The sequence below is a fragment of the Alligator mississippiensis genome, chromosome 2, assembly GCF_030867095.1.
Source record: "Alligator mississippiensis isolate rAllMis1 chromosome 2, rAllMis1, whole genome shotgun sequence".
In the NCBI taxonomy this organism is placed as follows: Eukaryota; Metazoa; Chordata; order Crocodylia; family Alligatoridae; genus Alligator; species Alligator mississippiensis.
In genome coordinates, this window is record NC_081825.1 from 206,236,899 (window position 1) to 206,254,659 (window position 17,761).

At 42.7% G+C, this 17,761-nt stretch overlaps 2 protein-coding genes across 6 annotated transcripts in view; one reads left to right on the forward strand and one right to left on the reverse strand.

The window, feature by feature from the left end:
- IMMP1L (inner mitochondrial membrane peptidase subunit 1) overlaps positions 1-5,266 on the forward strand; it is a 74,638-nt gene extending 69,372 nt beyond the window's left edge. The window contains exon 7 of one of the 2 annotated variants that reach the window (XR_009460056.1): positions 3,352-5,266. The gene's annotated coding sequence lies outside the window, so the exon portion shown is untranslated. The remainder of the gene's footprint in view (positions 1-3,351) is intronic. The other variant, XR_009460057.1, reaches the window with a different exon arrangement.
- The window catches only part of DNAJC24 (DnaJ heat shock protein family (Hsp40) member C24), an 81,810-nt gene that overhangs the window by 2,100 nt on the left and 61,949 nt on the right, over positions 1-17,761 (reverse strand). For 2 of the 4 annotated variants that reach the window (XM_059722719.1, XM_019476798.2), the window contains exon 4: positions 42-1,198. The exons of 1 other annotated variant lie outside the window; for it this stretch is intronic. In XM_059722719.1, coding sequence (XP_059578702.1) covers positions 984-1,198 — 215 coding nt within the window. In that variant the 3' untranslated portion in view covers positions 42-983. Of the gene's footprint in view, positions 1-41; positions 1,199-17,761 lie in introns of those variants that run through there. One more of the 4 variants, XM_014602328.3, reaches the window with a different exon arrangement.

Sequence of the window (17,761 nt, forward strand, 5' to 3'; positions counted from 1 at the left end):
TGATGGGAACCAGCCACAAAGTTATTACACATTTTTGTGACTTACTCCTTGCTTTATTGTGCCATTAATTACATTAATGTGTGGCCAGGTTATTACTTAAGACACGGGTAACTGGTTAATCAGATTTTAAGTATGACATCTGCCAGGAGCTCTACTTTAATTCTTTGAGAAAAAAACAGAACTAGTTCTAGGAGAAGGGTCCAAAATCAAGGAATGCTTCCCTCCCCCATGTGAGTTCCTTAACTCTTAAGAAGTCAAAGAGCATGTTTAGTGCAGTTTTCCATTAATTAAAAAATTGGCCACAGTAATAACAGAACAATTTGTGGAGCTATTAAAGTAGTAAGTTAGGAAGACAGTAAGGCAGCAATAAGCAAAGAAAAGGAGGAAGCATTTTTCTTTCCAAGATTTTTTAAAAATAACTTGGGGTGTTTTTATCAACTAACTGATTTTAAGATAATGGGTAAGAGAAAAGTGACACTTTGTCAAAATGGAAAAAGTTATGTGTAAGAATAGTCACAGCAAAAGCAGGGGACCCAGGAGGGACGTGCTCCTTGTAGGGAGATGATACTTCTCCACCAACCAAGGAGAAAAGAGTCTAGAGAATCAAATGTAATAGTAGAAGACAACTCAGATGCTGCATGGTAGCCATGCAAATTTTTGTCAGAAAGCCAAAAGTGAGAGGGCTCAAAGAAGTGCAGTACCAAATACTGCAGAAAGGCAATTGGCAACTCCAACTCGATAACAGCAAAACAGGAATCAATGTCACCTGATTTTGAAGATAGGAGTGAAGGGAAAAACAGAAAAATAGCAGGCCACAATGGAGAGTACTGCAGTCATATTAATAGCCATAAACGTAAAAGTTAAATTCATAAGAAAAGCAACGTAACAAAACCAAAGAAACAAAAGAAAAAACCCTGGCAGGTAAGAAGAATTTTAAAGAGAAAGTTAACACCACCAAGAAATTTACACAAAACAATAAGATGTTAAATAGCATATAAAAATGTGAGTGAACTCTTCCACTTATCACAGACATTGCGAAAGGTAAAAGGACTCAAAGACTTAGAAAGCAGCCACAACGGCTCTATACAAGACTGCTTTATTTCCAATATAAAAAGTGAAACATTTGTACCATTATTCCAAGACATGTCTTCAAGATATATTTGAGCATCCAGTGGCCACTCCTGTGTGAGATCATCTTCTACAAGGAAACAGTGACAGATGTTCTGTTAGGATTGATGGAAAGAGGATAATTCTGTTTCTTACTTGTAAATTAGTATTTCCTTGTCTAGCCACATCTACTCACTGCTAGGAAGTCCCAACTGTGAACACAGCCTTTTTTAATAGCTTTACAGTGACTTGATCAGGCTTTTGCATCTCATGGCACAACCTTACTGTTTTTCCAACTTAACTGGCCTGAGAGCAAGTCTCTATATGGGAGTTTCCTTGCAGCCTGATGCGGGATGCAAAAGACACAACATAGTTTCATGTATCATACTAGAAGAATTGTTAGCTTTTGTACCTTACTGGCTGGCATACTTGTATTTGAGACATGCTGGGTGCATTTACATGTGCTGTTAATTCACAGTAAGCATTCCCTGGGAGCATGTCTACACATGTGCCCATCGGAAGCAAATTTGCTCCCAATGGGAACCCTTCATTGCAGAACTACTCCTGCCCTGCTCTGTTCCCTTATAGCAGCTAGGGGGAGCTCTAGGCTTCCCCAAGTGCCAGTTCAGGTCTGGCAGGGGACACTAGAGTCAGGCCTGGGCTCCAGGGGGTGCTGTCTCATCTCTGAGGCATCTGCCTCTCAGACCTGTGCCTCAATTGGCAGATCAGGACAAAGGCCTGGGAAATCATCCCCTCCCCAACAGCTGTTTCCCAGCCCCAGGGCACAGGGCTGGGAAACAGCTGCCCGAGGAGGGGACAGTTCCCCCACCCCCTGCTGTCTGGGCTGACCAAGACTAAACTACTACTCAGTAAATGTTACACACATGTAGATGGTGATGCTTTACAGTGCAGTAGTTTAATCTACTAATCCATCCTTGAAAGAAAAGACTAACCTACTGTGCAGTAGTATCTCATGTAGATGTGCCCACTATTTACAAAAAGCCTTAAGAATTGACAGTGTAGGTTTCACCTGCAATAGGGCTACTGGTCAAGCAACACAGATCCAGATCCATAACAGGACTCCGGCAGAATTCTAGTACCTAAATCCAAAATTATAACCTTCAAATTCTACCTGTGAGCTGCTGCCTAACCCCGGAGACACTTACACTTTTTACTTTATAGGTCCTTAGGTGCAAAAATATAACTTTTGGGTACAAGGACAAGACATGTCTTGGCTTTGGCAGCTATTGCCTCCTTTAGCACTGTATAAGTTAAATACCTTGTGTTTTTTAGAATAAAACAGCAATATTATATAAATCAATTTCAAATATTAACTGTGTAGAACAAGTGATTCACAATTTCAAGTCCTAATTTGACAGCAGAGGAGTGCTGTGGCAAGACAGCACGAAGCAACTATCTAAGCCTGGCTATGACAATTACTAATCAGAACTGTCTCTAAGCTACGTCAGCTAGATGCATCTTTGAACAAAAGCTGTGTGATTTGTGTTTTTTTTCTTTTAAGGACTGATCATAGTATCAGTTTCACATGTATATCCCAGGAGTTAGCTATGAATATCATTTGTCAATAGTAAAATATCAATAATAAAAGGAAACTGTGATATATCAGCCTCTTACACGATGATAAAACCTAATTAGCAATTATATTAAGAGTGACTTATAGAATTACCTGCGTGTTTTAGACAACTAAATTATGATTCTACATTTATCTGAAATCTACAGTATAGCTTCATTGGGAATGAATCACATCTCAATTAGTCATAAAGAAGGCAATTAAAACATATCAGACAAGTTATAGATGACAGGATCAATAAAACTTCCATGATCTAATGTATGCTGAACACCTACAATACATTAAAGAAGTAAGGATTAAAACAAAATTAATCCACTGATATCCAAATTTGCTGCTGTCAGAAGAAGAAAAAAGACACGGAGGGGCAAAAGGGAGGATACAGCTATTAACCAATATTTCTTATTGCTGGTTTTGCTCTGGTCTTGCTAAACAAGAGCTATAATGGTGCTTTTCAATCAGAGATTAGTCATTTGGAGTGGGACCGTATATTCTTTAGTTTTCTACCACCTCCTCAAAATAGTACTTAATGTGTCTAATATAGTGTCCTAAATCAAAGAAAAGTTCAGTGCTCTTAATTTATCTCAAGTATACTGTAATGCTATTTGAATGTATTTCAATACCTACATAATTACTGTTTCTCCTTTTTAATGAAGCAGGGAGAATATAGGACCTCTTCTCTTCAAAGGACAGGAGAAAGAGCAAGGTGAAAGATGTGAACACCTTCTCCTTTTTCAAAGGTTTTTAAAGAAGTTACAGAGGACTGTACTCCAGCACCTTTTGTTCAGTGTTGAAAACAGAGTGGTAAAAAAGGTGACCACACTAGGAGGTCCCATCATTTATCTACTTCACTTGTATAGGGAAATAAAACTTAAAAAAGAGGCCACCAGTCACAGGGGGGAAACAAAAGTCACCTTTGTGCCTCCATAAAAATTGTTATGGCAGTACGAAGTGAAAGCAAACAGAGATCCATCCTCTCCTTCGCAGCCACAAATGTTCAAATTTGTGGCCACGACAGAAGGCAGTATTAAATTGGGCACAGACCATGTCTGTTTGCTTATAGCAGAAGAGCTCAGGCTGAGTGAAGCTGCCTGGGCTCTCCATCCTCCCTAGGCAGTGGCTCCATGGGCTTGAGGGGCAGAGTGCCTGCATCACTTTCCCACTTGTCCAGACATGTCTCTCCAGGAGTTGTGCCTGGGTAAGCAAGGACAGCTGGGGCTCTGGGGCATGCAACCCATGCAGCATGCAGAGGGATTTTCCTGTGCGCTTTCAGAGGAAGGACCCCTGTGTGAGTTCCTACCCATCCCCCACCATCTCCACACTTGCAGACCCATGTGAGAAAATCCCTTGCAGAGGGATTTTCTCAAGTGTGCCTGCAAGTGCAGAGGGAGGAATTCAGGTTCCCCCTCCATGTTTGCAGGCAAGTGCAAGAAAATTTCTTGCAGAGGGTTTTTCCTGCGCACCTGCAAATACAGAGGAGGGAAATCCAAGTTTTCCTTGCTTGCATATGTGCACCAACTTGGGGCACAGCAACCGGGGATGTCTGTAGATGTCCCTGAAGCGTGCTAATGCTCCAAAGATGACATATTGCAACACAACTGATCATGCTCCAAAGATGTCTGTTTCCAGGCACAGATTTTACAAAGCAGCATTTGTCAGAGCCAGTGTCCCATAAAAAGGGATGTAAGTTAGAGGAGGATGTTTGCTTGAGAATGAAAGGGGAGAGGTTACTATGCAGTCACTTTCAGCACACACTGGAAGCAAACACGAGAGCAGTAGTGACAGAAGGGACAGACTCTCCCAATCCCCACGTGCTTCCTGCAATAAATATATTACTCTGTAAATGAGAGGAGTGGCTGAAAAATGAGGCCACCGTCTCTCGTACTGGCCCATAGGATGGGGTCTGATGCTTAGGATTTCAGCTGTGATTTCCTTCTCCACTATTGCAGTTATAAAATTCTCAACAAGCCAAATTCATCTTCCATGCAATTCCAAAATGTGACCATGTATCACTGCAACCAAATCACAGCTAATCTAAGGTTTCATCTGCAATTATGCCCAACAGCAATTTGATAATTAGGTTACTTTTTTAAAAAGTTAATTTTAAATTAGATTGTCCTCTTCCCTGAGTGAGCCTTCAAACACAGCATTCAGTCCAGTGTATTCACTGTCAATCACTGTACAGTGCTGTTGTTTGCTTCAATCAGAAGACATTTATTTTTCAAAACTGAATACATCTGACTTGTTTCTAACTTCTATTCAACATGAAATCTAATCTAACATGATTTAAGCCAATACAAATTGATCATTAGCTTGGACAGGTATTTAATTATAGAAACTGAAGCCTGATCTAAATTTAAGGAATTTATTTGTGAGTCTGCAATTTGTATTATTTCACATTGTTTTAACTATGTTAGCATGCATCTTCCAGTCTTGCCTGGCTGCTGATTATTTTGATGTGAAACTAATTCAGGTTTCTTATAGTCTCAAGATGTAAAAGGTTATTCAGCACTGATATTCATACCAATGCTTAGGTCTATTTTTTATATTAATAAAAATACATGCAATATCCATATGCATTTTAATGTGTATGTGTTCAGCTCCTAAAATTGAATTTTACACTCCTGAACATAGATGGAAATTATGATGATCTGATTTTTCTATAATAGCTTGGAAAACACATCTTTAAATCTTTAGAAGTACAGGCCCTGTGACCTGGCATTCTATTGGATTTGTCTGACAACAAGAGGTGAAAGGATTCTGCAGCTCTATTGTCTCAACTGTAGGATCTGAGAAAAACACTGGCAGGGCTCATCAGAGAGGTTTATGAGTCTGCAGTTCAAAGAGATTAAAAGGAAAATCTACAGAGATTCTTTCAGGCTGAAGAACAACATTAAATAACTATTAGCAGCTTGGTTCAGTAAAGCTTTACTAGAGCTCTTGCTGGGTCATTCAAAAATTGTAAAGGAGAAAAGGTATTCAAGCTTCACTTGGGGGATACAATAAATATTTCTGGTTTTTCTGGAAGCTTGATGAAAATGCAAGCTTTTAAATAACTTGTAGTAAAAATATGTAACATTGAAATATTTCTCACCTTCTAATTAGTCAAATATTCTTAGCGGTGTTGAGGGTTTTTTTATAGCTACAATTTAATTATGAAGAAAAATTATCCAATTTATACACTGCCAAACCAATCACAGCCAGAAATATACACTTGGCATCATCATGAGGAGATAAAATTAAAAAGAATATTAGAAAACTTTTCAAAATTTTAGTACCACTAGAATTTTTTTTACTATTAAACCTTATTTTTATAATAGTTCTCAGCATGTAAACTAGATTTTTTTTTTTTTACATAATTTAAAATTGTTAGGAATAGTTATAAACCATATAAAAATGCCAGTTTCAGCTGAGACCTGTTCTGAAATCAGAAGTAATAAACTGAAATGTGTATTAAAAAATCTATTTATTACAGTTTTTCAATACACAAAACCGCATTTCATAGTTTTATTTGCTTGTATGGCATATAACATATAGTCTCTTTCACTGCTTTAATACTTAGCAAACGCATTTTTCATTTGTTAAATATGTATTCAGTTAGACCTTCTGTTTGCTACCTGAATCCTCATTCATAAAGCTCTAGTGGCTGGAATTTAGGTCCCTCTAGAAATACCAACAGATATTTTCAGTAAATTTAATTTTTAAAAGTTACCCTTTTAAAGATTTTTATAAGCTATTAGAAACTGAAAAAAATGTATTTTAATTGTGATAAAAGGACTAACTGTAACTAACTATAAAACTGCTTGATTAAAAGTGGGATTTGATCCTGCCAAGTATTTTGAATTATGCTTACACATTTTCAGCATATAAATGATTCCACCAACTTCAAACTTCCCAAGTTAAACTTTGTTGGACTGTAGCCACAGTAGTTATTGCCTGGCAAGAGCGAGTCATTAGTGCTGTTTAAGAGATGCTGTACTGCAACCAATGTGACAGAAATCGTTCTCCATTGTACAGAATAGGTACAATACCAGACAATGGTACAACACACTTCCCTCTGTATTTTCCCCTAAGACATGGGTGGGCAATTATTTTAGGCAGAGGGCCACTTACCGAGTTCTGGCGAGCTGTTGAGGGCCACAAGGGTAGCCCCGCCCCCTGACAGTTGTCCCACCCCCAGCCACCATATTGGGACCAGAAGTCCTGCCCCCAACACCTGACCTTTGTTGCTAGAAATCCCTCCTCTTGCTCCCTCCTCTAATACTCCTTTTGGGAGGGAGGATGCTGCAATCTTGAAACTGGAAAAAAACCCCAAATCATATACAAAAAAAATATAACATTTTAATTTCATTTTAAAATATTGTTCTGATTTATGAGTTTATGAAGTATCTAGAGGTAACTGCATAACATCTCAAAATACAGTCCTACTGTATATTAGAGTATGAACCAGGCAAGAGCTGCAGGGCCACTAGGGGGCATCACTGCTGACTCTGTGGCCACAAGACCTGTCACAACGGGGAAGGCACAGGCACCAAGGCTGATACAAAGATCATCTCCTTGCAGGTTCCCCCAATGTCTGGGCTGGCCTTTCTTAAGGTGTTTCGTCTTATCCCCTCCCCGCATCAAACGCTGGGGCCAGCCTCTGGCTCTGTTGGGTTCTGCAGTGTCCTCCAAGGGCTGAAGGTTGAGTAACGTCTTTCTGCACTCCTCCAGTAGGAGGCTGCTTTCCTGAATGCAGCCACTGGGACCCACCAGTGGCTTCATTCAGGCAAGCGGCCTCCTGCTGAGCAGACAGACATCCCCAAGTCCTTCCTGCCCTGCTGGCAGAATTATGGATGCTTCCCAGAGTGGATGTGTTTGTGCCAGGCCAGGTGGGAGGATTGGGAGAAGCGCTTATTACACTGCATGGATACAGCTTCTCCCGTGTGTGGATGTGCCGGTGCTGGGTCAGGTGGGAGGACTTGGCAAAGCTCTTACTACGCTCAGGGCACTTATAAGGCTTCTCCCCTGTGTGGACACACTGGTGCTGGGCCAGGTGAGAGGACTGAGCAAAGCTTTTCCCACAATCTGGGCATTTATGCAGCTTCTTCCCTGTATGGAGACATTGATGCTGGTCCCAGTTAAAGGACTGGCTGAACCTCTTCTTACGTGAGACGCACTTATACGGCTTCTTCCCTGTGTGGGTGAGTGCACGCCGGTTCCAGTGAGATCGTCTGACCTTTGTGCACTCAGTGCACTGTCACTTCTTCCCTGCATGGGGAAGAGAAACTCCAGATTAGTCACTGCCTTGCTGCCACTGCGACTCTTTCTACCCGGGTGGGCCTCAGAGCAGGATTGGATCTTGGCGCTTGTGTTTCCTTAACAAAACAAGGTCCTCCTTCCAAAATCCCAAGGGCTGGTGCAGGAGCAGCAGATCTGTGTGCTGTGCTGATGTTCCTTGGTAGATTTCAGAGCCAGACTCTCAAGAGTTTCTGTCCCAGCTGTCAGCCCCATCACCTCCTCTCTCCAAAAAGTGATCTGGGAGGGCAGGATTGGGAGCTGTGACTCTCCCTTCTGGAAGGAACAGGACTGTGCTTCCTGCCCGTTTTCAAGCAAAGGTCTGGTGTGCTAGGGAATGAGCCCATGGAGCTTTCCTCTGTTGACAAGGCCCACGTGGCCTCCATGTCACAGGATTCTGCACCGGGACAAAGGCCCTGGCATTACCTTGCACACGGCCTCTGTGCTATGTCTCAGGCTTTGTGATACGCCGGGGCCCTGAGACAAAGCAGAATGGGGGAGAGTCTAGAGCAAACTATGGAGTATTCACTTTCCCCCCACAACATGAAAGCTTATGAATTCCACCCACCGCATGGAGCCATATAATGCAGCCTGATGCTGGCAAAGACCTGGCACAACCATCACGTGCATGTTGAAGACAGACCTAAGGGAGCAAGGCAGGGTCCCAGACTGCTTAGGCTGGGGTAACCAAAGAAAGCAGAGGACTACAGATACACTTCAAAGCAGAACCTGTAAGAAGTGAGACTGGAATACACTGAATGTATATGAGAGGTAAGGGGCATGGGGGACATGAGGTACATGCTATACATGAAGGAGGTGCAGATTCACCTATAAAAACCTAGGCAGAGATGAGGCCTGTGGGATCTCCACTCCAACACCTAAGATGACCTGCAGATTCCTCAAAAGGACTTTCTGAATCCCTGGCTGTAAGGAGACACTTTGTCCTTGGGACTACATAAGACTTGTGCAAAGGCTTTTTGTTGTCTTTTTGGTTTATTATATTACATTTTAAATTAGACTAAGTTGTGTTTGTTATCACTGTGTCTTACTGGGCTATGTCTCAGCTTAGGTGCAGTTTTCTGTTGTTTTTTTGTCGTATGCTTGAAGTTGAGAATCGTTGTGCTCAATAAATGCTTTCAGAGAATGGACTTTTCTTGTTCAAGCATTTATGAATTCTGTGCCACTGCCTAAAGTCTAATATTAAATCTAGTAACACTGAGACTCAACACTTCCCAGGTTCCAGGTCAACCTGACCACAAGAAACCAGGGAGAGTTCCAGCCTCTCGCTTGTCCAACAAGAAGAGCTACCTGGAGCTTTTGCTAACCATGCTCATTTCCACGGGGCACCACAAACCCCATCATGCCCTGGAAGAGGGTGTTAGAGAGCTGCCTTGGGCTGGGGAATCAACTCTTACACTGCTGAGTGAAGATGGCTATTTAAGATCATGGTATCCCAGGAAAACCAGATCTATGCCTAAAAATCAAGACAGCAAACTTGACTGTCCCGTAACAGTTGTAGTTGGGGGGGGGAGAAGAGAGGAGCAGTTGCTTGTCTCCACTGCTTTGAATCAGGTTCCTGCAATGCCCCAGTGGGCTGCCTCGTGTGCAAGGACATCTCCTTGACCTTCACATTTGCTGTGACCTGCGGACCAGAAAAACATGTCACTGGGGAGCTGGGAGAGACGGGGCAGAGAACATCCCTCAGGCACATGGAGATGGGGGCAGCGGCATCAAAGATCAGGTTGAAACCCTCTCACCTAGAGCTTCACACCCATGTGCTTCTTGCCAAGTTTGTCCTTGTGTGTCACGCCCTCATGCTTCTCGCCTTCACACTTCTCGTCCTTGCGCTTCACAACGCACTTCTCGCCCTCACACTCCTTGTTTTTGAGCTTCACAGCACGCTTCTCACCCTCGCGCTTCACAGCGCGCTTCTCGCCCTTACACTCATCCTCAAGCTTCACAGCACGCTACTTGCCCTCATGCACCTCGTCCTCAAGCGTTGCAACATGCTTCTTGCCCTTGCACTTCACAGCACTCTTCTTGCCTTCAAGCTTCACAGTGCGTTTCTTGCCCTCAAGCTTTACATCCCCTGGGGACAGCTGTAAGGTCACCAAGGACAGCTTGGCCTCTGAAGAGGGTTGTGTGGCCGGTGTCCCCTCCTGGCCCTGGCTCTCTGTGTTGAACTGGTTCTGGCAGCTGCTGCTTGACTTTCTGTGGAGTCGACCATGTCCAGGACCCTGCACTGGTCCCAGCCTGGGTAACATGAGAGACTTGTCCTGCTCCCTCAGCTCCTGCCCCTCCAGCTTCCCCTGAGGCTGCACCACAGCTGCCATGGGCTCCAGCTCCACAGCCATTTTCACCCCCTGGAGAGGCCTTCCCCAGCTGAGGGCCTGGGCTCTTGCTCTCCCTCCACTAGGGCTGGCACCTGCTGACAATGTCTGGACTCTGGGGCATCTGCAGGAAAGGAGACAGCACGGATTTTACTCTGCGATAGACCCAGAGCCCACAACTCTGGCCCAAACTGCCTGGATCTGACACCCCCAGCCCGTCCTCGCCACCCCTCTGGCCAGGAACAGGCTGCAGGAACTGGGCTGGCTCCAGAACCACCCACCCCTCCACCACCCTGCACTGCTCCCTGTGGCTCCTGCCACTCCCCACAGCCCCTGCCACTTCCCATGCTGCTCCCTGTGGTCCCTGTCACTTCCTGCTCTGCTCCCCATGCCTATCCTCTTGCCGATCCCCACACCATTTGCTGTCACTCCCTGCACCACTTCCTGCAACTCCTGTCATTCCTCACGGCTTCCCTACCACTTCCTGTGCCTATCGTCACGCCACTCCCTGCGGCCCCTGCTGCTTCCTGGACCACTCTCCACAGCCTCCACCGCACCTTGCAGCCCTCACCACTCCCTGTGCCTGCACTGCTCCTTGCGGCCCCCACTGCTTCCCCTGCCACTCCCTGCAGCCCACGCTGCTCCCCACGCTGCTTCCCACAGCCACTGCCACTTCCTGCGCTGCTCCCCATGGCCCCCACCTCTTCCCAGACTGCTCCCAGCAGCCCCTGCCAGTCCCCGTGCTGCTCCTCAGGGCCCCTGCTGGTCCCTGCGCCTTTCCTGTGGCCCCTGGTGCTTCCTGTGCCGCTCCCCATGTCTGCTGTAGTTTCCCACAGCCGCTGCCTGCCACCACCGCTTCCTTCCACTCTCCCCGTCTGCTGCTTCCACTTTTGGCTCCAACCTGGCTCAGCAAGCACCATGGGTCTCCCAGCTCCTGGGCAGTTCACAGTGGTTTTCCCCCACCCCTCCTCTGCACTTATCTTACTTTCCACTCAGACAGAGGGAGGCAGGGAACAGCTCCAGGATTGCTTGTTCATAAGCTGCAGAGGCTTCCAGTTGGGTGCTGGGGGCAGGAGGGGGGTGGAGGCAGGGTGGAACCAGGCCAGCCTTGCTGCTCAGCCACTGGGTCCTGCTTCCCCTAGTTCCTGTTGTCTTTGACATGCAGCCAGGGGCAGATAAAAACTAATTTTCTAAAATTTTTAGGGGTCCCGTGGGCCGGATAGAATGGCTTGGCAGGTCGGATCTGGCACACAGGCCATATTTTGCCTGCCCCTGCCCTAAGAGATATTCTGGAGGAACCACTTCTATGGTGCATGAATTTGGCCAGTATTAGGGGAAAGAATTAGGCCACTCAAAACTTTGAGCTAGTTTGAGGCCCTCAAGAAAGGAAACAACTGTAAATGAGATCTGTGCACTTTGGACAAGAATCAAACTAACTGATTTCACACAGCTCAACAGTCATGAAAGGTTAACCTGCAACTCCTACCAACATGGCCTAGGTTCTAAGTTCCATGAGCAGTCACTGGTGTTCATCTTCAACTACGAAAGACAGAGCAAAAGCACCATCTGTCCCTCATTTTTTTCTGAAAATATGGACATTTTAAAACTGCATTATGGATTCTGTAAGTAAGATATCTACAAAGCTTGATATAGCACATCTACATAATCTAGATAAGATATACAAGTGATGCTTGCAAGGTTCCCTATGGGTCTGGAAATCTGGTGGCAGGACAATGGTACCAGTGTTAATTGTGTTCCCCTGCTGCCAAATTTTTAGACCCCTGGGGAGCCTCATGAGCTGGATGACTTAACAGCCAGACCCAGGCATGCAGGGTCAGGCTGGCACTCTGGATCACATCCATGGACTGACCCCAAGTGCCAATCCTGTGCAGGATCCAGAAACACCAGACCAACCCTGTACCACTCAACCAGCCTGTGGGTTGGAAAGATTGGGCACCACTAAAACATACCATAAAAACGTGACTCTGAATAATGGATAATAGTGTTGGATAATGCTCTATGCCAATAGAGTTAGTGGGCTGATGGTTATCCAGTTGGCAAAGTATTGTTGGAACCATTCTGCTAGTGAAAATAAAAATGTTAAATGTGCCTTCTTAATTATTTCAAATTGAGCTCTATCACCATTTTATTATTTTAATTTTTAGCAGTTACAAATGTGTTGCAAGATTTAATTATATGTTGCAGTTGTGCTTTGAAATCCTCAAATAAAGACATAACTGAGCCAAAAAAACACCATTAATGGCAGTATGAGTGATCATGGCAAGGATGTGCCAATTGTGATTATTCTGCTCATTTAACTATTTAATTGTTCAGATCATTTTAAAGCTTGTTTTTGATCTTGTACCTGCACAGTTTCTCAGCATTAAGTTAACTGTTATTTTGAAGTCAAAGTGAATTAGGAAGAACACAAATCTCAGTAGTTTTTAGTAAGAGGACAAAGATGGAATGAGGGAGTCTATTTGAAACACCACTTACAACTATTTTGGGTGTTTGTTAAGAAATTTCGTTCTCAGAAAAATTGTGAGAAGCAAACAACTTACATATAAACAAAAGAATGAAAATAAGCAAATAAACAGTATGTCTATAAGTTCAGAAATCTTCACTACCTCTTTGTTATAACTGTTAGCTTTATGCATCTATCTATAAGTAAGCACCTGAAAGAGGTAATGGGAAGTAGAGTGAGCTTGGAAATACTACAAAGTGAGTTTGGAAAAGCTACTTCCAAAAGGCACAGTCTAAGTGTGCCATGTGTATTGTGATATAGATCAGTGGTGTTCAACTTTCCAGTCCCATAGCTGGGTGAGTGGTTCAAGGTCAGTTTGCAGACAAGTCCATGGGCCTGATCCAATGCAGGGCTGGCACGCAGGGTTGGGCCACAGGTGCAATCTGGCATGCTAACCAGACTGCATGAACACCAGATTCAGCTCTGGAGTGACCTTGCCACATACCAATGCAATCTAGTATGCAGGGCCACATCATCTAGCCAAAAAGGCTCCCACGGGTCTCAAAATTTGGCAGCAATGGAGCTGCAATTAATGCTTCCACCACTACCCAACCAAATTCTCAGACCCATGGGGAGACCCCTGGGCCAGATTACATGACTTTGTGACCTAGATCTGGCCTGCCACCTGAAGGTTAAGCGCCACCAATATAGACACACATCCATGAGGCTCATCAAAGCCATTGCCTATAAACCAGCAAACGGCAATGTGAGAAACATAGGCCCAAATATGAGTTGGGCTGGGAAAGTTTTCATTACAACAAAACTTTATTTGGTGAAAGTATAAAAGTAGCTACTGTTGTGGGGTCAAAAGCCAACAGAGTAAGGTAGAAGATGCCCAATTCTTTGCAAATGAAAAGTTCAGAACATTTTAATAAATGCTGATGAAACTGAAGTAAATGCTAGAAGGAGAATGCAAACATGGAGAGATGGGTAGATGATTAGATATTCTCAGAAAGATTACTTTTACTATTTGTGGTTCTCATGTCTGCTACCTCAGCCCAAGGGTTTTTCTGTCATGAACATCTTAGATTCTGGAAGAACATCTGATCTGGTTCAGTGTAGCAAACCTGGCAGAAGCACAGATCATTTGATGACAGAACTGTCCAGCCTGACCTAAGGCCTAAAAGACTGCCCTGTGTGAGAGGACCTTGAACACTTGGATTCAGGTAAGAGACTTAAAAGCCACAAATGGGAAATGATCCCTACCAAAGCAAAGAACATGTAGAAGACATAGGTTCTATTGCTTTCTCATGCATCCATAATATCTGAATCCATATGCTTCTCCCTTTTTGTGGCAATCTATCTGAAAGAAGAAGAGGTAAAAGACTTGGGTTTATCAGCAAAGCCATCCACACCAGCATGATGATCTGGCCCTTAATTCTTAACAACACTTCCATCCCTGAGGTACGTTACCTATGTTGGTCAGAGTCCTGGTTAGAGTCTTTGACTGAAGAAAACTGTTTTCTTAAATTTTCCCAAGGTAAAATTAACCCAAAATAATTTATCTTTGATTTCATGACCTGGATTACAAGCTGCATTAGTTTTGTGCTTTAATCAGTCAAATGCATTGATCTATTAATTCTTAATGATGACTTCAATTTAAGGCTCCACTGATAAAGATTTTCTTGACCGATGCTTATAGCCAATTATTAACCAGCCATATGGGCCGATGACAATGTGATAACCAATATTTAGTAATAATGCAAGGCATTTTAAAATACTGACATAAAGGGCCCTTTTTTCTATTCCAGCAGCCTCCTGCATTGCATCATTCAGTGTCCTAGTGCTTAAGCACTCAGTGTCCTGGTGGCAGGGGTGCTTGAGCTAAAGCTCATCGAATGAGCAGCTTGGCAGCAAGAGCCACAACTCGCCACCCCCACAGCTGCCAGGCTGACAAGGGGAAACTCACCATTTGTTGAGGGAAACCAAGCATCTGGGAGCTCTGGCCCCATGGGGAAAAGGGAACCCAGGTGTTCAGGGCCCTGGCCAGAAGGCATAATTATTGGTAAACATTATCAGCTATGATGGCCAAAAAAAGTTGATGTCACTTTATCAGTGCAACCAATATACCAGTGCACCTCTACTTTAATGTTTTATTATTCCATCTTTACTGTTAGTATATTAGCTTGTATTAAGTAGACATATGCTTGCTTATTCTTTTTTTTAATAAAGTCCATAAAATACACAGAATTAATTTATTCTGCTTTATTCTGCTAAAATGCAATGAGGTCATGAACTCTGAGGGCACAGACAACCTCATATAAGAATCTAAAAGATGGTTAGCTCTGTTTCTGAATTAACGCCTCAGTCCCTCAGCAAAAATTTGGCAATTATTACTGCCAGATTGACTTCAACTAACTATAGATGTAATTTTATTTTCAGTTTATGTAGTTTTTCTAGAAATTACAATCAGACATGGCCATATCTCAAACCAAACTGAGAAAAAAAAGCTCTTTTTTAATAGGTAAAATATGATTTTTTTTCCTGCCTTCAGGCTACAGATAAGGGACTGGAAATAAAATATTTAAGTCTATGAAAAAGGTTCTTAATTAATTCCCAGCCTAGCATAACAAGGAGCTAGACAAATTTTCTTAACACACATTAAAAAGGCAGTTCTTGTAAGATTTCCAGACCAAAAAGGTTTGGATAAGTACATGAGCCAAACCTCTAAATCCTTTGAGGTTTGTCCATTGCTCATTAGTACCTATATCCTCAGGGCATAGAAGATTTCTTGTGATACCTCCAGAGGAAACAAGCATTAAAATGTGAAAACATACTTACTTGTTAAACCACAACGGCTCAAAAAGAAACCCCCCCCATGCATTACAACCAGGCACATGGACTGCCTCTCAGGTAATCAATCTACTTGCCAGCAAACTTCTGAGCTGAAGTCATTAAGAATTAAAACACTACAGAGTAAGACTGCACACACAGGTGCACACAGTCTTGCACAGGAAAAGATCATGGTGCAAACAAATCTTTTTCCTACTCTCTCTCTCATGCATATGCACATGCATACATACATTTCTATCATCAAAATCCCATCCCCCATCCTTCAGAACACTATCCCTGCCCCCTGCTTTGTGAGCTCTTATCGGTTTTCACCTATTGCACCGGTTCAGTTCCCCTTTGTTTCTGTATGCTTTAGCAGCAGCCTTAATGAAACCGACTAGAATCATGACTGCTGAAGCACACTGCATTGGCATTTCAGAGACCTGGCTTCTAATCAATTTCACTATCATTCTGCTGTTAGTGAACACACTGTGACATGGTAAACATCCAGAGTTAAAGTATAGGTAAATGTGATTCACCAGTTTAGATGATTCACTCTAGTCTTGTGTAAAAAGGGCCTTATGCCTTAAAATACCACTTTCACAAGATACAACCGAGTGCCAAAGACTTATCCAGATCCATGTGAATTATGGATATACAAATTGCTTTTCTTTCTTAAGTGTTCTTGTAGTCTCCAGAAATAGCAATTTAGAACGACTCCTCCAGATGCAAGAGTCTCAGAACACATTTATATACCTTCAAAGCACCTTTGCAAGAATTAAAACAAAACCTCACTTAAAATCAAATGGTATCTCTTGCCATCAATGGAGGACAAAAATAGGTTATATTCATTTCTTATATATTTGTATCAACTTTACTGGATTTATTTGCTCCACCGTTTTTAAATTCTGTGTTCAGCAATTAGGCTTTAAACTTAAACTATCACACACTTTAAGTTTAACAGCTGAAATAGTCATTTATGTCATCACAGCTAAGGACCCAGTAGTTACTGGAATGGTTGATACAGAATCTGTGCTGTAAATCCACAAAGCACTCAAGTTGGAGGAAGACATGAGAAACTTGTATTTGGGAGTTAAATCAGATGTTTTTAATGCCAGTGCTGGGATAATAGGTCATTTCAACGTAAGCACAGCTAAATAAAAAAAAGTGCAATATATGTACACAAAGCCAATTGGAAACCATCTGTTCAATTATTCTAATTTTCAAAATTGTACCTGTCAGCCCTGTACCTGCACAGTCTGAAAAAACCCACATATTTACGTATATTGTAATTCATGCTGAAAATAAACATGTATATCATTCTTCTAATCTTACAATGATGTATATCTGCTACTATGACTAAGCCTTTGTTTCTCAAATAAAGTTCTGGTAACCTTAGCAGCAGGGGAGTTGAAATCAACGCAAAAGAAAAAGGTTTGATGGTGTGCCAGCGTACAATGGAAGGAAATTCAATAACAAGCTGCAGAGACAGTGGGCTTTTATCAGACACATTCAAAAGTGGTGGTGGCTACACGTCAATGCTGGACCAGAATGTGTTACTGCAGAGAGCGACTGAGTGTTTTCCCCACAGGCAATACACTATTATTGACTCCCCCCATTAACATGTAGGGTGGATATACATTTATTGAAGGTTCTAATGGAAGGCTGAGGGACTCCTATCCTGAGGCCAGAGCAGAAAGACAGCCTATCACTTCATGTAATGGTAGCCCATGTGTGACAGACCTGACCTACATTTCCCCCTTTCTTTCTCACAACAGCCTGTCGCTGTTTTAAGAAGCTATTTTCTGAGATGTATAAAAAGAAATGCATGCTGGAGCTGCCTAGTTAATGTGTTTTACTGGAATATTATTTATAAACCTGCTTCATAAAAAGTAGCTTAAACTAGAGATAAATTATGAAAGCTGCCCTAAAACAAAACACATGCTTCTTAGGGAAAAAAAAAAGATGTATGATGATTTTGAAATGCTCATAAAACCATACATTATACTGGACCTTAGAAGTAAATTACTCAAAACGTATGCCTAAAATGCTGCAACAAAATGTAGCATAGGGCACTACTTGAAATCATTAAGATCATTTACTGAAGCTGCTTTAATATCATATATAATGACTGTAAATGCAGTCTAAATTCCATATTCATTA